Source organism: Pezoporus flaviventris, unplaced genomic scaffold (assembly GCF_033815535.1).
Source record: "Pezoporus flaviventris isolate CSIRO_AGI_PZ_B2104156 unplaced genomic scaffold, CSIRO_AGI_Pfla_v1 ptg000002l, whole genome shotgun sequence".
Lineage (NCBI taxonomy): Eukaryota > Metazoa > Chordata > Aves > Psittaciformes > Psittacidae > Pezoporus > Pezoporus flaviventris.
This window is the reverse complement of record NW_026892550.1, coordinates 54555051-54574671: the sequence shown is the minus strand read 5'-3', so window position 1 is coordinate 54574671 and position 19621 is coordinate 54555051. Positions and strand designations below refer to the sequence as shown.

Here is a 19621-nt window from a genome sequence, read left to right as displayed (position 1 = left end):
TGCATTTATACTAGAATTTCAGTAAATGAATAGGATGTCAATCACAGGACCTGAGGACAGTTTTAAAAGCCCATATGCAGTTTTAAAAGTGTCCAAAGGGACTTTTATCCGCATGAAATTCAAACTGAGCTTCATGTGTGTTCCACTACTTAAATATCACAAGAGGTTTTGAAAATTTAACAACTAAGGAATCTAAGTAGGAGATATTTTCCAATGGTTATGAAATTGAAGGGGTCAGTCTAATTTTTGTCAAGATTCAGAAAGAGCCTTTGATAAAAATTCTTTAGTGCGTTGCCTGTTCTGTGGTAAATTACACAAATGCACATTTGTCAGAAAGTATTTATGATGTTCCATGAACCTGTATGACAGCAAAGGTATAACATGATGAAGACCTCTCCTACTGGGTAATTCAGTGTGTTCCTTAGAACGTGGCTATTCTTCTGGGGAGTAAGGAGTGTAAGAAATGCAAAACAGAGTTGAGAGACACAATTTGGAGATAATTAGCAGACTGACATTCCGTGATCATCTAATTTTGTTATCAGTTAAGTTGTTTGCTTCCCATTGTATTTCAGCACCCATGTATCTGCAATGACAAACAACCTTAAATAATTACAAGTAAAACTCACTGTGATATGAATAGGATGATATGAACAACAAAATAACTATAATCAAACAGCAGCAGCAAGTTTAAATTTGTTTTCAAGTTTAAATTTTAAACTTTTCTTATTTTTTAGTTTTTAGTTTTAAAGTTTAGATTTGCAGAAATATGGACAATTCTGGGGACCACTGCAGTACCAGTATCCCTTATATGATCACAAAGTGTTACACATTAGCTGAGAAACATAACCGCATTTGGTCGTGTGAACTGAGCATGGCTGAAATGCACTCCCTCACTTTAATCAGACGCTAATTTTTACATCTGTGTAGCTATAAGAAGAGGTTGTTAGGAAAGATTCACGTACCACTATATGTGGGGATGGTGTCTTTAGACAGGAAAGCTTCTGAGAAAATGGGAATAGAGATATTGCCATGCTTACAATTATAACCTGTTCTGGACTGAGGTTTGCATACCGTTTGCTGTACTGAGCTGACAGCAGGAAAAGTGGGATGCTGAAATGACTTGAAGCTGTTGCTTTCTGCTTTTATTTGAAGAAAAGGTTGTGAGATTTATTGTGCTGTCATGCCACTTGAGTGATTCCTGAGCACGATGGTAGTAAGCAAAACACACCTAAGAACCACAGTAAAACTAAGGTGGGCCATAAGACCAAGAAAGAAAGTATCTGAAGCTATTACTTACTATTTTTGCCTTCACTGTAATAAATGACAGCCACTGACTACTGCAATCTAAACGGCTGGCTCACTTTAAGACTTGCAGCACCAAGCCCGGGGCAAGCAAGGTCCTGCTCAGAAGGCCCTTTTTGGCCACACACCTAAAGATGTTTTGTTGTTTTGACCCACAAATCACCCAGCACAATCACCTGGGTCTTTTTTTTCAGGGCTAGTGCTGAGACACCAGCTCTAGCCAGGCCTCCTCCAGCTACCAGACAGCTGTACTGGCCTGGCACCATACTGAGCTCCTGAGCCCAGATGTGCTTGCAGGGCCACCAAGTGTATGCTGCTTCTAGCTCTCACTAAGTCTTTAGGGGACAGGATTGGCCTTGGGAAGTGTCATGGTTTAAACCCGGCTGGCAACTAAGTACCATGCAGCCTCTCTCTCACTTCCCTCCACTTCCCCCCCCCTTTTCCCGGAGAGATAGGGGGAGGATAAGAATTTGGAAGAATGTAAAACCCACAGGTTGAGATGAGAACAGTTTAACAATTTGAAATTAAGTAAAATATAGTGATAATAGAAATAATATCAACAATAACTATACTTATAATAGGGAACAATAAGTACAGATAAATGAGAATTCAGAAAACCCAAGTGACGCACAATACAGTTGCTCTCCACCCACTGACTGATACCCAGCCTGACCTGAGCAGTGATCTGTCCCTTCTGGGTAACTCCCCCCAGTTTATATACTGGGCATGACATGCTGTGGTATGGAATACCCCTTTGGATAGTTTGGGTCAGGTGTCCTGTCTCTGCTTCCTCCTGGCTTCTTGTGCCCCTCGTCACTGGCAGAGCATGAGGGATTGAAATGTGCTTGATCAGAGTAACCGCTACTTAGCAACAACTAAAACGTTGGTGTGTTATCAGCATTGTTCTCATAATAAAGCAAAAAAACAGCACTCCACCAGCTACCGGGAAGAAAAATATCCCAGCTAAAACCAGGACAGGCAGGTATTTGCTGGATCCAGCATCATTTAGCTAGGCTGTTGGTGTTTTTTTGTAGAAGAACCTATAATGTGGTATATCAGAATATTTAAAGAGCTGTAGCAAAGTCTTGAACTAGATCCATGTTTTTATCAGAAGGCAGTGAAAGGAGCAGATCCAGTCTTCAGTAAAATCTCATCAGGGTACTGAAAAGGATGATGACTTTAATGGCTCCATACCCAGGGACAAATCCCTCTTCTTTGTCAGCTTTTTTTTCTCTGAGTATTTTCTCTGATTTGTCTAATTTGTAAGGTTTCCAGGGAAGATCTCAGATGAGTCAAATTCATCTGATTGCATTTTCATTGGAAAAAACTTCTATAGATGCCTGAACAACCTCAGGAACAGAACACTACTTCCCCTCCCCCCCACGCCAGCCTTTTTTTTTATCACGAAAAAGGAAACATCCCAGACTTCAGCTATATTTCGATTGGGCAATAATGGAAAAGTTTCTTGAGAGTCAGCAGTTTTTCCTAATGAAGATCAATTTTTATTGGTGGTAAACAGAATATTATTTGTCATTTAGAGGTCAATTTATGTCACTAGCAGATTAAGCTTTCAATTTTCCTTCTGAAAGAGCTTGACACTGAAAGCAACTGTGGAAACTCAGACAGGCAAAAAGCATCAGAAACTAAAAGCAAGCAAGAATACAACATTTAGATCTGTATTTTATTTTTTTCTATATTGTTTATCCTTCTACTTAAAAAAAAAAAACAGAGAGAAAAAGAAAAATCCAGCCGTGTGCATTTCAATTTTCTGTGTAGCCTGCTGCAGAAAGTATAATTAATTTTGATCTTTCTATGTGGATTTGCATTTAAATGAATGTGCGTGGGCATGGGAAGGGAAAGGGAATGAGGCTCACCTTTCATTTCATTAATAATAACCACAGAGCAGAATACAGAAAAACAAGTAAACAGATACTCTGACAAGCCTTGAGCTTGAGGCATCATTCCCATAAGGGACTGTCTTTAATCAGTGCTAGAAGGTGAGAAGGCGCTGAGGGCATCAGGCGCTGAGGGCATCAGGCGCTGCAGGGCACAGCAGCTGGCCTGACTCCCTGCAGCCTGGGCTTTGTGCTGCCTTTGCTGCCTTTGCGACGCACAGAGTAGTGCATTGTCACTGTGGGGAGTGGGGTGGTGGGTGGCGGGCAGGTTGGTCAGTGAAGCTGGACTCTCTGTAATGGGTTGGGGATTCTTTTGACCAGGGATTCCCAGGGAGGACTGTGTCCTGTGATCCATGCTCTAAAATAGCACAGAGTCTGCTTTGTATTTGCAGACAGTTGTGCTCAGGCTCTGAAATGCCAACCCCAATTAAGAGAGAGGTGTGTAATTTATGCCAAACCAGGATCTATATTCTGGAAGTTATCTTTGTCTTTGATTCTCCTGCCTCTACAAGTTTGGAAAGGATAACAAAGATAATTGTTGAGGGGGCTGTGAGAACTCAAGGAGGATTCTTTCCTAAATACAAACTCTGTCAGTGAAGCCTTCATACAAAGAATGAGCAGAACATGAGAAACTGCATGATAAGGAGCATACATTTGCCAAACTAAATATGTATTCCAGGGACTAAAAATATCCTTCCTTCTCTTATCTGCCTTTCCATATTCTATCATGGGATTTTTAAAAATGCAGTTTAATGTTTGGTAGTTTATTAAATCAGTTGCTCTCTATCCTGAATCTTTACATGTTCAAATACCTTTACTGGTGTGGCAGTAGCTAACTCAACCAACAGATTCAAAGACAGCAAATTAGAACATTTAAACACAAGTATCTGACTATCCTTGTGGTCTCAGAAAACACAAGTAATAAGATATAAAGGTCTGTTTTAAAAATGTTGTTTCTTTCAAAACTTTAGTTCATGTTCACCCTGTGCCAGGTTCGGAGAGAACAAACAGTGCTGTGCCTTGCAGTGTTATAGATAAGGCAGTGTTTCAGAGCACTGATAACACAGGTCATTGCCTCCTCACTTCAGAAATCAGTATCCCTACTCCAGTTTGGATACTAGCTCAGCACAGGTGCTGAGCACATTTAGGTAGCAGCATGAGGGGCAGAGAAGAGAATTGGCAAGGCTGCTGTTATACCCTGCACTGCCTGCAGGCTTGGGGCTCTGCTGATTCTAGCATCAGAAAGTACCCGGCGCTCCAACAATCAGAGCTGACATAGCAAAAATGGCTCAAAAGCTCGTTTGTGCCTCCACCACAGGTGTACTGGGCAGAGGAGAGTCCTACCCCAGGCTCTAGCTGTGTTTCATTAAAAGAGTTAATAAAACATGCTAATGAAGCATGATTTTCTTTCAGTATTTGACTGTCCAGGGGATAGCACTCTCTCTAGCCCCTAATCTAATCAGGATACATTCCCTCACTAACCCCAACAGCAGTGTGGATTTTCTATCTAATGGCCATACCAATGCCATCAGCAGTTAGCTGAACTCATTTGAACTGACGTGATTTCTTCCTTAGTGCAAATTAACTTCTTATAGATTCATTGGTAAATTTACCACATTGAAAATTAATCTCCACTAATACCAGGGCTAAACTGTAGTTTCTCCACAGGCAGTGAAGAAAAGGTAGCACAGATCTGCCCTCCTTTGGCAGCAGATAAAACAGTAGCATGAAAGCCAGAAGCTCAGTCATGTTTCCGTGTCCTTCCTAGGAGAAATTATTTGGGGTGGTTTAATTCTCTATCCCACCACATTACTTAGGTTGAGCAAAGGCTTCAGGGCCTCAGAAAAACTGCCACAGGGTTTGGGAAACTGCTTTTCCCATGCCAGCTCTGCATGGACAAATAATTTTCCTTAAATAAACAGCAAATGTGTTTGATTCTAGGTCACCTCCTGTGCCTGCCATGGATGATGCTCTAGCCCACATGGAGAGCAGAGGACACACCATCCAAAGCTCTCCCAGTAGGAGATGAACCCAGGCAGGCTGTCTGCACATCAACCACAAGGCAGCCATGTAGAAAGAAGTGTAACATGCTTAAAATTGTTTTTCCACACTTACACAGTCATGATCACTGTGGAACTTGATCATGGCAATAGTGCTAGGTGAGTATGTTCATTCTCATACCTGAGGGATGAGATTTCATCCCATTATATACAGCAAACACTTAATGGCCTTTGAACACCTCTACTACTTTTCCTCTGTAAATGTTATAGCCACAACTCATCTAGACTGTTTGTGAACAAAAACTTGTGCTCTAATGGCAGAATATAAAAAAATACTACTTTCCCTTTAGTATGTACTTAAACCAGAGCAATATGCATTGTTCAAAGCAAATAAACCACTGGCATAACCTTCTCTTTGTTCTACTTCAGTGCCAAAAATTTGGTAAAAGTTTTTGGAGCCAGCCTACTTATTTGCAAGCAGAATTGCCTGAAAGTTTTCAGAAATATTTTTGACGCTGTGGAAATAGGGCTTCTGTTTCAGAATTCAGAATTGTTTATGGAGAATGTATATTTTAAGCACAGGAAAAAAAAAAACCCTAGTATTGTGTTTCATGACTGACATATTGGTTCTTTTTCAGCCTCTGATTTTTCATGTACAGTTATCTTTTTACATTTTCTTTCTAACTACATTTATGGAATAATTTAGATTATAAACTTTCTTTACTTAGAAGCTTTTGTAACTTCTGGTTGCCAGGATATGGAAGTTCCATTTGCCTGCCTAAAGAAAATCGAGTCTTGTTAGGCATGGATACTAGGCATGACTTAGCTTTCTGAACTGGAAATCTTGATTGGAAAACATTGCACCTCCTATATTCATTTTGACAGGAAATCAAAAGTATGAGCCATATTACCCCCCAAAACAAGTCTGAATATAAACGTTCATTGAAAGAGAATATTGTCTAGATTGCAGCCTTAAACCTGCATCCAACATATATCATCGCAAAAGCAATAATAAAAGAGATGAAGGAAAAGTTAAGACTTTCCAAGGTGTATGCTAAATAATTAAACAGTTTATCTATAACCAAAATGGAGCAAAGTATATACAGAAACAGCCACCTTTCCCCTGGGCTTCAATGCCTGCACCTTTATCTGGTAAATCTTGTTCAGATCACACAGGAAATGTGTCTATACATTGCCACATTCAAAGCCTGCCTTATATAAAGGCATCTAGCAAGTAGTGAATCCAGTGTGCTTGTTTAGACTTACTCGATTTGAAATTGAAGTTTTATGACACATCTTCAAAACCTCAGTGTTTTGTTTTGTTGTTTCATTTTTAAGAGATCAAACATGTTTCTTCAACCAAGGCGCTGCCACGCAGTCATCTCAGTATAAATTAAGACAGTTCTTGGCAACGGCCAAACTAAGTAATGTGTTGGCAGCCTTCTACATGGCAATGCAGCAACCACTGCTCTTACCTAATGGGTACAGGCGTTATCTCCAGGAAAAACTAGCTTGTTCTCCTAAACATGAGCAAATTCCAGAGAAGTCCCTATCCTCTCTTAGCTAGATACTGCTAAGCTTTCTACACTTTCAGGGACCCCATCTATTTGTATATGTTTGCTTATTTTCAAGCATTCAAAAAAGAGATCAAAATAATGAGAAAAGGAAGGTAGTAGGTGAAACACTGGGTACCTTCTATTTCCAGAGTCTTTTGAGGGATCAAGCGATAGCTGTGTCCCTCTTTCCCCAGAGAGGACATGAGGTGTTTTGGTCCTTCATTGAAAACTTTGAGACTCATTGGTGGGCATAGGAATTAGTTTCAATTTAATGTCAGTTGGTGGAGCATGCTTGGGGGACTGGAAATAACCAAGCTGGAATATAGAGGTAGATGCACTAAAGTACCTAACATCCATCCATTAGCAGCAATGAGCCAGGCAGTGGGCAAGAGGAGCCCACATTTTACATGAGCACAGTTTGTGAATGAGCTGCAGATCCAGTATAATTCACATATCAATTATTTCTATGGTGAATCATTCCAGCAAATATGTTCAATATCACTGCAATTTGGAGACAATTTAGAAAGAGGTGGAACTCCCCTCTACTACATTATTTTTATTGTGGATCATTTGTTCAGCTTCTTGTCTTTGATGCATTGCTTTTATTAACTTGAAGCAGTGGCAAATATCAAGTTTCGCGTGAAAGATTTCTAATTTTGATTGTTCCTAGAGTTTATTCCCTCCCCCATGCCAAAACAAAAAAATAAACAGGCTACAAATACGAGAGAGAACCCACATGAAAACAAATGCAAAACAAGTCATCATCACAGGGTGACATCCTTCACATTCAGGTTTCAACAGCTTCCCTTGCTTTTGTTCTGCTTACCTGATCCTACCCCCAGATACTTTTTATGTCATACCTCCTGTTGGCCCTGTGGAAGCTGGGGCTTCAGAAGCACAGCCAGTGAAGCCATGAGGCAGAGAAGAACTAGTAGAAAGTCTGAACTTAGCAGCTAATGCTGCCGCCTCTTCTCTAACCTAGAAGAGGTGACACCATGGACCTTGTCATTTTTTTCTCTCCCAGAGCTTTCCAAGAAGGAGGTAAGCTCCTCTCATTCTGGCATGGGAGATTCTCTTCCTTTCTGTTATCTACAGCCTGTTTGCTTTCTTTCACAAGAAGTTCCTAGGACATTTAATGCAGACCCAATTCATGCAGTTCCTCATAGGAGAAATCGCTTGATTCTCCTGTAAAACCATCTGCCCAACTTTGGTGTCCAAAAGCACAGGGATTCCTATGAAAATCCTGATACAGATGCAGAGCACATTTAAAGGCCTGAAATGATCTTGACCCTGCCATAATCAACAGGCATAAGTCTTTTTAATGGACATGAGATTCTTTTCACATTCATGAAGACCTGCTGGGGCTTTTAGTGTCTTGGGTTCCTTGAATGAACATTAAACCCACACGAGTCTGATGGTGAGCACTAAGTTACTGTTGGAAGTCTAACTGTCCTTCAGACAAAAAAATGTAATACCCACATTTAAACGGATGTAGAAGCTGTTTAAAAAAAAAACTACATTAGCATCTTATATTAATAGTTCAGTACGCTTTAATTCTTCATTTTACATGAGACTAGATATTCTCTAGGGCCTGGATTACCTCTACAGGGCCTTGCACTACCCTTCTCTCAATTGAGCCATAGGCACTAATACAAAACCCATTCTAAATAATAATAGGCAATTCTGGTAAACAAATTTTGTTGTTTCTCATTTAGATCTGTCAATTAAATCTACTGCAAAAGCAAGAAAAGCAAAGAATCTAGCTATGAAATTTCCTTTTCTTAATGAGGCATTTAAATAGCATCTCACATTTGTTCTCTGATTGTTTACATAGGATGTCATTTGTGATGCACTGTTAGAGCCCTGTAAATCTCAGCTGGGAACAATATCCCAGAGAGCGGAGAGGGCCAGCTCAGCTTCAAGCTACATCTCAATAGATTTGCTGCCTTTTCTTTTATTATGTTGCACATCTGAAATGTTATCTGTAATCCTGCTAATGAAATGCAATAACATCAGATGAAGCAGCTGCCAAAATAAGAGAAATAATGTTCCTTTCCATTAAAGTTTTTGAGTTGATCTTCACTTTTTCCATTGCTGATTTAAAAATTTATGTTTTTTCTGAAGGTCATCTTATTTCTGTGAACATTTAATGGATAGCCTGACTTTTATGTTTTAGACACCCTTCTCCCTCTGGTTCAATAGGTCATTTGGCATATATTTAAGTCATTCTTTGTCCCCAATGTTTCTTATGGGATCACAGCCAAAGCAGACAAAAGATCCCAAGGTGGATGAAAGGCAGACTAATTATTCTTATTTTATAGATGAGAAAATGAAGCTCAAAAGGGAGCAAGTGTCTAGCACACAACTCACCCCAGTCAATATCATGACTTCGACTGGGTTTCAATCAAGTCTCAAAGACCTAAATCTTAAAAATCACACTCATTTCCATGTAAATCAGGAGGCTTCAAAAATCTCAGTTGGTCTTCTGGCTTTTATTGTTATCTTTAGAAGACCAAAATGTTTTAAAAATCTGACCCTAAAAGACTTGCTTAAGGTACTACGTTACTAAGTGCACTGCTTCTAAACCACCCAGGTAAGCCAAACTACTAAATTCACTACATAAGGAGAATGTTCTTTGTAACCACATATGCATTTCAGAAAGCAAAACTCCCGGGATATGTTTAACATCTCTTTCTCCAAGACCTATAATGAGATTCAAGTGCTCAGCAAAGTGAATGCAGGTGCTTAGTCTGGTGCCTGCTCTCATTATTAAGTCCAGTTATGCTGGGAGAAAGAAGTCAGACATCAGCACACAGCTAGAAATGTCTAAATGCAACTTCTGGGCTTTGGCAGTGTCAACAAGAGACATATGCGTCAGGGTTTGAATGGGAGGGTTATGATCACAATTCAGGATGCAAAATAGTGTGTGAAGTGCATGGCACCTTTTGGAGGGCTTCCCAATGACTACACAACCGTGATTTCAGCTGGAGCATTCCATGCATTGTCTGTCCCTTTTGAAAACTGGCCAGAATTGGTTTTCTGTAATTCCAACACAGAAGGGGATGGAGGGGGTTGGATGGTAAGAGAGAGAGATTTTGGAGTCTAAGGTAAATTTTTAGTCACTTTGAAGATTAAAATCATGATGCTAACTCAGTTTGTCTTTTTTTCTTTTAAACTGTGTTAAGTCAATGAAGCCATTCCCATTTCCTGACTGGCTGTTACAAAGTAAGTGAAAGTATTCCCAGCTTTCACAGGTGTGCTTCAATTATTTTGACAGCTAAGCCATAAATTCAAGGTACACAAATCTGTACCAGCAGACTCTTCTATTTTCTATGGAGAGATTTACAGAGGTATGCCACAAACAAGCTGAGAGGAGGTCATCCTCCTGATACTTCCTCCTGTACAGATCAGAAATGAAGCCTGCTGGACAAGCTGGCCTCTTGGCTAAAGCAGCATGCCAGGGCAAGAATTTAGGTCTCTGTTCTGACACGCACACACTGCAGAGGCAGGAAGCAATTTACTCATGGATTAGATCTCTGATCGTGAGCTGGGGAAGAAGACAGTAGCAACTAATTTGAGGCTCATGGCAGGAGCTACTGCATACTTTTGTGCTTAGCCTTGCAAAACAAAAAGTAGTATTTTAAGTATATGCAGGCCTCACTGTGGCAGTAACAAGAAATTCAAGGAGCATCTAATAAATTGAGCTGTGTTGACAGATATAGAGAAGCAAAAGAAGTTTAGGATTGTGTCATTGGGGGGGGACTGAAATTCTTTGTAAACTAGTCTTCTACCACTATCTGCTGTGTGACTAAGGCAAAGGAAAAATAAATTATAAGATGAAATAAATATCATCGTGTTTCCTCCTAATCTAGTCTTTGTCATTTACAAAGTCAAGACAGATGAAAAAGCCATTTACGCAGATGAAAATGCTGTACTTCTTACTGCCCATTTGCAATATCTGCCCATCCCTCTCTAGTGATTTGCCTTCACTGTTAATTTCCAATTGAGTTGTTATGAATGCAGAAAGGGGAAAATTTATTGAAAACAAAAGTTGGATGTGACTGCCAACCCAGTGTGCTCTGCAAATCTGCACTGGGGACATAATGCTGGGCCTATGAGCTCCGCAGTCAGACAGCCTGCACAGCTGGGTATTGCGGGTCCCTTTGAATATTCATCCATATATGGATTTGAGTTGTTACTCTGGGCTAGCATGCACTACTTAGGATAAAAATGGAGAGGAATGAGTTTAAGATTTGTTAAAAGCCGTAGACTTTGTAGCTGCCTTTCTGCCGGGGGACTGCACTCAGTTCAAGGCAACTCATGGCAGGATCAGACTGAGAGGCCTTTTTCAAAAGTTTTGGCTTTTTCAAACCCTGATCTCCTAATATAAGGCAGAAGAAAGATCCCTCTGCAAGGCTTTATGCCCTAGATATAACTTATTTGGGTCTCTTCAGTTTGTGAGACACATGAAGGGCTCCTAGTTGATTGACAGGCCAAGACTGCAGTCAGCTTGGGAGAGCCATAAATAGCATAATTCAGCTTCTTTGAGTCCACAGCAGGTGTATTCATCAGACACACGAGTCTCTCCAGGCATCAAAATTGACAGATTTCATTAACTTTCTTCAACTTGAGAATCCAGCTGTAATAGACAGTGTGGAGAAATCAGGGGAACGGCACGCTCTCAGCAAGGCTGTGTTATCAGACAGTCCTGATTATATAGAGCCAGTAGGCAGGGCACTAGCTTAGCAGTCACCATTCTCCCTGGTACTGCTCTTAATGACTAATCCCTTCAGCATCCTTTCTCAACTCTCTGAGCCTTGAAGTTTAACATCGCAGCCAGCATCTAGAAGGGAATTATGTGATGCAGTACAAACAGTCATCCTTTCCAGCAACCACTCTGCATCCAGCTCTTATGTTTTTGCATAGGCCTGGCAAAATATGGAGTTTTTCTTACACCCTTGCTCTTGGAATAATGCTGCTAGCTCAGATGTCATCAAAACCAGGAAAGTTGCAGATTCAGAGCATGAAAACCCTTAGCAGATTTTTGGAAAGAAGAAAAAGAACCTCCTCCACTAAAGGTTTAGCTTTTGTACCTCATGTGCCTTAAGCTCCTCTCACAAGGCTTGCCTAGTATTTTCTTAGCAGTAAAAGATTCTTCTTGCTCTTCACTTGTCCGGCATGACTTCTGCTTATCAGTATTTTGAAGATCTGCTTCAGAGTTCTGGGCAAAGAGGAACCTCTTGATTTCAAAATGCTACTCTCCTTCCAGCTGCTCAGTGCTGCCTGAGCTGAGCTCTACTGACAGGCAACCAGGCAAAGAAGCAAGCTGGAGGCAGTAATGGGTCATTTTGAAAATGGAAGGCAGAAGATTATGCACAGGCCTTCTATGCAGCTGGAAAAGAACTGTGTGATATGGTACTTCTACTTACATTTGTCGTCTGAGATGGTAAGGTATCTCTTTACATTAAGCAATAAAGATCTTATTCAAGGCACTTGGAAGTCAGTGGGAGTGTTTGATAGACTCAGTGATATGGTGTGCTGGATGGGCCTGCACAGGAGACTCTGATCTTGCTTTTGTGCAGGGAGTCAGACAGGGTATGCTGTGACCAAGAGGTCTGCAGGGTAATGACATCTAAGGGGCTGCCTGTTCTCCTATGGTTTCTGGGGAACATGCAGGACGAGAGCAGTAGGTAAAACCTGGCAGATTACTGCATCCTAACACACTGGCCTACAAGCCTGTTAAGGAAGAGCCTAAAGGAGAGATTGGTTCCCACCATGAAGAAGGAATTTCACTGTCTTTCTCCTCATCTTCTCTCTAGAGGAAAGCAACAGGAGATATCTCAGTGGTTTTCCAGGGAATGTAGCTCTTTGGATTGCTACAGAAATACCTGTAAGAAGCAGTTGTTAAGATGGTATAGCACTAAAGTTTCATAGAGTCCAGAAATTATGGTGTTTATTCTTCAGTGTCATCTACTGACAATTTCTTACTGATTTACTTTCATAGACATTTCTTATTTTAAATGTCCCAAATAACATCTGTTAGCTTAGTTGGAGGGGCCTGCAATTTTGGAGCTGAAGTTTTAGGAGTTGGTTTTTTTACTGGGACAGCGGGCAGCTTGAGCACTTCAGCACCTCATTCCTCTTGGCAGATCAGGATACTCTGCATGTGTTTTCAGTTCTCTCTTCAACTTCTCTATTTCCTTCTATGTGTTGCAAGTCTTCCTCCCATCTGCTCTTCCTCCTTTGCCTGCTCCTTCCATCTAGGTGGCAATTTCTGGTCTCCCTAAGCTCACTTTTCTGACTTCAAAGTGTTGTGCTACGTCCTTGTGCAGGTTGCATCCATGAGTTTGTTATGGCATAGATGAGATATTATTCCCCTCTCTTTTCTGTTCTTCCTCTTCTTTCAAGGGCTTTTTCAGCACCTTTTTTGCTATAACTTTGAAAATATTTAATGATCTCTGGCTTCACTATACTACCTGTTCTAAAGGTATTTTATTTTTGTTATTTGATACTTGAATTAGTATTATTATTACAGTTTTTCATTTCTATCAGTAAGATTTCCTCCCCAGTAGTACAATGCATTTTGCAAAGATAGAAATAAATTAAAGGTGAAGAGTTATTGCCAAGGACAAGAGCTGGCAAAATTTAGCCTACAAGATAAAGAAAATGCCAGGTACTTAACTCATTATAAGCAACTGAAAAAACATGGGACAAGAGCCTTGCTTCTTATACACTTAGTTTTTGGCTTGGTTTCACCTCTGCCAACTAGCCAAAAGAATGAGGAAAATAGTAGCAAAGTCACCCAGTGTACAGCACCGACCTGATTGAGGCTTCTTTGACCATACCTTAGATAATACAGTGTAATGGCCAGTAAAACCCAGACACTCAGCTGCCACTCAATCTCTGGCAGAAAATATCAAGCAGCAGAAGTATAGACATTTGTCCAGAATGTACTTATATTGTGGAACTCTTTCCCAGAGGATCTTGCTGAGGTCAAAATTGTAAGTAGGCTTGAAAAGGATTAGGTAGATTCATGGTGGGCAGGTGTGATGGTTGCTATTAAGAACGACAGTCTGGATTTAACATCTGTTACAAAAAATCCCTGTAGAGCCAAGGACTGGAAAGCTGCAACAGGGAAACTGCTGTTCTGTGTGGACCCCATTGGTGCTGCTGGTCCCTGAAAGGGGCAGTGGATACAGTGACCAGGGTTTGATTCAAAACCGCTTAAAAAGAGAAAGCCTTTCAATTCCCATGGAAATGGCAGCTTATCTTAGATGGTTATTCTTCACAAAGCTCATGGATTCCCCAGGTCTCAAGGGATAAAACTGGGATTTCCCTCCAGAAATCAGTGCCACAGAAAACACAGGGTTAGGTTTTGCTGGGGTTGTTTCAGTAGAGACAGTTTTGGTCAAGGAAAAGCTGAGGAGTATTTCTGTATTTGTTCCTGGACTTCTGAGTTCATATTCTGCTTTTCATACAAACACAGATCTAAACTAATGTTTGACTGACTTAAACACTACTTGGCAGTAACATATTGTGTTGCCACTTGCATTTTCTTTTTAATTTTTTATTTTAATGATTAGCATCCTCCTGTGCAGTAATTCATAATTCAGGTTTTTTTCTCCTTTCTTGAGTCAGGCAGTGAAAATGGATCAGTGACAGAAATGATGCTTGCAAAATGGCTGCACAGGGGTTCCTCTCACTGAAGGGCTGACAAGATACCAGCTGAGCAGAAAGCTTAATTGCATCCATGATCAAAGGAGAATGTATGAAGATGGGGAGACTGTAAAAGGGTGTGCATAGGAGTGTGTTTCAGCAAGAGGTTATAGAGGAACATGTGAGTCTGGCACACACAGAATGACAGAAATGAATGCACAAGCTAATACAAAATAACATGTTAACCAAAGGCATCCACAGATCAACTTCAGCTCCTTATCAGCTCTTGCCTAAAACAACTGTATTCTATTAGCTGTCATCCTCCAAACTACATGAAAAGAAAAAAGCGAAGGCTTGCTCTTTGCAAGTGGGAAAGAAGGAGGAGGAGGGGAAACCTCATGAGACAACAACTTCCAGGCTGAACTGGAAAAGAGAGATCAAAGCAATGAGCTGGAATGGGAAGAAAGGACACAGGACACTGATACAGTGTACTCTGGTAATGTGAGGAATTGACATAAAAATAATTGAGAACTGAAAATGTATTGGAGGCATATGCCAGTCCTTCCATGTGCTGTAAAACCTTGCACTGTCAAGAGTTTCAGTTCGCAATTTGTACCATGCTTTGTTGTATTGCTTCCTTTATACTCAGCTTCACGTATCGCACTGGGAGTAAGATATCTCTAAATATGAAAACAGGAGCCATTAAAATGTCTTATACAACAGACTTGCACCATTTTAGCCCAAATCCATTAAAAACCTCATTACAGTTAAATTGGGATAAACCTCTGTGCCAGTGATCTTCAGCTGATTTAAGCTGCATCAATACAAATCCAGTTTCAATTGATTCAAGAGAGTCTATTCAGAAATGCTCTGCATTTCATAAACTGATGGAAGGACACACTCTTACTGAAATATTAAAACTTATGCACTCAGTCTTTTCATATTTAGCTGGGGGGGGGTAACTTTTACCATTTTGCATTTAACAAGCTCTTGCAGGGAGTGAAAACAAGTAGTTTTAGAGCAGTTAGGTCAACAGCCTTTTGCTTCATCAACTGAACCTTTGTGCAATCACAAAAGCCTCCAGCTTTAGTGTTTTATTAAATTCTAAGGACAGAGGAGAAGCATAATATTTTTTCTACTTCTCTACTCTGAACTCCAGAGTATTAGTGTCTGACTAAGCACCTTCCTTTTTTTTTTTTTTTAATAAAAGGCATCTAGCCTTTAGTTGAATACACCCTTTTTGTAAAAATAATGAAAGCCCATCATCTAAGATGATTACTCCAACAGTAAACTGTCCTCTCTTGGAAACAAATATCTCATTACCTCATTCCTAACTTGAGTTTCTCTGGCCTTCACTTCCAACCCTCAATTCTTTTTGCACTTTTTCTGCTCAGCTAAATACCCCTGCAATTTCAAGAAGCCCACTTCAGGGCAACAGGCCTTGCATAGACCTGTACATCTCAAATGTGGGTGACACTCAAGTTTTTCAATCCTCATCACAAGTAACACCTTACTTCCCACAAGCAGAAGTGGGAGAAGCATTTCACAGTCTAGGAGCAAGAGTGCAACACTTAGGATCTCTGCACATTCAGATACAGCAGAATTTTAGCATTTCAGATCTCAGTTGCATACATGTATACGTCTTGCAGAGTTCAGGTACATTTGGCCCCACTCCTCAAAATCCTGACCAGCAATTCGGTGGACAAAGGCAAATGGCACCAAACTTTGGCACTTGGCTGCTTTCATTGTTCTTCCTCCCATCTTTCCAACAACCTCCCTCCAGTAAGAGCTGGAGGGGTGTAACTAGGAAGAGGCAAAAGGGAAGCCTCCAGCAAAACTGCTCTGTTCTCTGGCAGGAAGAAAAGAGGGATTTTTTTAAGTGTGATTGCTCTAATCTCTTCTCATGTACAAGGTCCATGTTTGCAGTCTATATGTGCAGAAATTATCTCTCCCTTTCTATTTTCTCGCCACCTCATGGATGCAAAACCCAAGAAAAGTGGTACTAGAAGAAAGGGAGACTGCCCTGACCTTTAAGGAACTGGACATGGCTGAGTCAGTTGAGAAGTCTGTCAGAGTGCCTGCACAATCCCAGAGAAATCATTTAATCACTCTGTGCTTGGGTTTCCCACTACAGTAGTTTTTTAGTTTACAGGGTTTGTCTGTGGCCAGCTTGAAGCAGCCTCATGTTATCAACGCTTATCAAATATAACACTGGGAGGGCAAATGTAGTTGTGGTCTTGAACTGACACTGTGTAATGTTAAAAAGAAGATAGAAATGTATAGCCCCTAATGGGCTGGCAGTTATAAATCATGCATTCCTCTCCTTCCAGCCTCTCACATCTGTGATAGCTACAGTAGAACCTTAGTCCAAACAGTGCTCTTACACAGCACTAGAGCTGTCAGGCCAGGCTCATCTTTCTTGCAAGACTTAATGAAAAATAAATTTGACAATTTCTCCAAGCTGAAAGGCTTCTAGCTATGCCTCCAGCCTGCTGCTGTAGTACTTACACACTTTGTGGAATTTGTGTTTCACATCAAGAAGGGTAGATGATGGAGGTACCTGGAAAAAAAAACAAAACACAACAAAATACATGCAAATTAATTTGTCTGTCTTCTCCACTCCGGGATCCCTTCTTCGCACCTCTAATGAAAAGATGATTCAATTTGTCTGCAACTTCCTTAGGCAATAATGAAGCAAATCAGCAAATTTGCTCTCACATGTTGCTATGTTATTAAAAATTGTCCACCTCTGCTTGTCTAATAAAAGGGTTGAGGGAAAGCTGATGGCCCTGCTTGAGGCAATAACTGTCCCCAAGATCAAACCAGAGGGAAAACTTGAAGGGTTATCTTTAAAGTTAGATTTGAACATACTGGTACATGTCACTTGGAGACATGAAAGAGTTTTCCTGAGGGGCCAGTAGCAAAGGTGGCAGGTTCTGTATTTTCTGCCTAAAATAAATTTGCTTCTGTATGCCGTTATTCATGTTCACTGAAGCAATTCAGGTGTCACAGTGTTAGATGGTAGTCTGGAGGCCTTTTAGGCTCTATTTTATTATGTGTATTGATTTCTTAATACACTTTGTAGAAAGTATCTGAGAACAGTTACAATTTACTAGAGCAAAAGACTAAGAAGTACCTTCATTTACAAAGAAAGGCAATGGAACATTTCAGGAAGTAGCATGTTGAGCTTGAGATTGAGGTGGCAAGAGTTAAGGATCTGGTCTTAACAAGACTATCCTTTGCTGTTGACACTGATTTAATATTCTGTATTCTTCATTTAAGCACAGAGACTGAGAAATAAGTAGAACTGTGGTTCAAGTATGGGGATCTGTTTTGGCTCTAGCAAGAGACCTCACTGCTGCAGTCAGACAACAGAAGGCAGAAAACCACCTTCCTTGGAGACTTTAGGCACCTGCACAGGCTAATACCAGTATGAAGTGGTGGTGACATACAGCAAAATCTTGAGGAGCAGCAGAATTTCTTTGGGTTGAGGTAGAGAAACAGCCATAACACCATTTTCCCTGGCTGGGTCACTCTGTCTCCAAATTCCCCCAGCTGAACCAGAATGTGTCTGTAGCCTGACATTGCCTTGCTTCATTGGTAGTTACAGAAGAACCCAGTGGTTCTGCTCTGCAGAAGCTTGTCTGTTTCTTCCCACCTAAAGATTTCTACGGTGTTTGCTGGGCAATCTAATTCCTGTTTCATTGCATTAGTTAGAACTTGTACAGTTAAGCACTAATTGACTTACTGAGCCTTGCTTGGATCTTGGCACCATCTTTAGCCTGTAGCCCCACTTCTTCCAAATGTGATTGGTGATATCTATCTATCTATCTATTGTATTTATTAGTGATATTAAGCTATTATACTTATTAGTGATATTAGTGGATTGTGACAATAAACATGCAAAAAAAAGTACAGAAAAAATTGGAAATTCTGCTAGTAGTGATCAGTCAGCATGTTAACATAGGTGGTTCAGCTTATAAGACTGAGTTAAGAGAAATACTGATGTAAGAAAATAAAATTGCTGACTCCAAATCAACAAATTAACATAGAAAGAAAAGTTTTGCTCTTCTATAATTTGCTAACCCACACAATTATACAATATACATGCTATTAGTGCTTAGCAGTAAGCCAACTTATTTCTAGTAACAACATGAACAGGCAGAGAGCTCAATACAGATTTCAATGACTAAAAGCTGTAAAATTATATCTGTGCTAAATGGTATACAAAGTTCAGATTTCTCCTAGCTTTTTCTTTGGGTTTGGAATACTTTCTTTTCCACAGTTACAGAGGTTTTTGGAATTGGAAAAGTCCTTATTTGCAGAAACTGCTATAGATTAATCTCCACTTAAACACTGACTTGTGTCTCTGATGCAGCTGCTAAGCAATACCAACTCCACACAAATCAAAGGCTGGGGTCCTTGAAGCCAAGAATGTACCCTTTCCCCATTCCCAACAGCACCAAGATCTGTGTTGCACCCAAACAATGTTGAACAGTACGGGGTCAGGAAAGGGACATTGCCCTTGGAGTCCCTGATGCCAGCTGGGTCTCGTCTCTTCCTACCTACAGGGAATAATGGAAGAAGCTAAGAAAACATTTTATCTCTATTCACTGTACTTAAGCCATTCCATGCAACATCCAGTAGAACAGCACATCTCCAATAGTCTATGTGTGTCTTTTCTTCTGATGTGTACAACTGCTGTGGATTTGAATGTGGGAGATAGAGGCGGGTTCTGTTTTCGAAACCTCTAAAAATATCTGAAATTGCACCTTGTAATCTCACACCCATGAGATCTGGAGCCTAGAATCCTCAGATATGGATGCAAGTGCTGTTATCTGGAAATGAGTATACAGCACACAAAACTCCAGACTAAGACGTGTCATGTGTCCTAGTGCAGGGCAGGTATGCAGGTTTTCAAAGCTGCAGCTCAAGGACAGGGATAGTCTTTTCCAATGTGATGGAGAGTGATACGGCTTTCTAAATACAGCATAAGCCATGTTACTGCAAGACCTGCATCCCTTACAAGAGATCTCACCATGATGGGCTATGGGAAAGTTTGAAGCCAGGGCCAACCAATGATCTGGAGAACTGATCATCTGATTAAGTCAAGGGAAGTTGCAAGACTTTAACTTAGCATGCTCACAGAAGAGTGCTAGCTCAAAACAACCTATGGTCTCCATCTCCTGTACTTTTGAGTATGTGTCATCTT

The 19621-nt window shown here is 40.5% G+C and overlaps 1 protein-coding gene across 2 annotated transcripts in view; it reads right to left on the bottom strand.

Moving 5' to 3' along the window:
* Nucleotides 1–19621, bottom strand: part of TECRL (trans-2,3-enoyl-CoA reductase like) — a 63562-nt gene that overhangs the window by 31759 nt on the left and 12182 nt on the right. For both annotated transcript variants that reach the window (XM_061479191.1, XM_061479182.1), the window contains exon 2: nt 16918–16969. In XM_061479191.1, coding sequence (XP_061335175.1) covers nt 16918–16969 — 52 coding nt within the window. The remainder of the gene's footprint in view (nt 1–16917; nt 16970–19621) is intronic.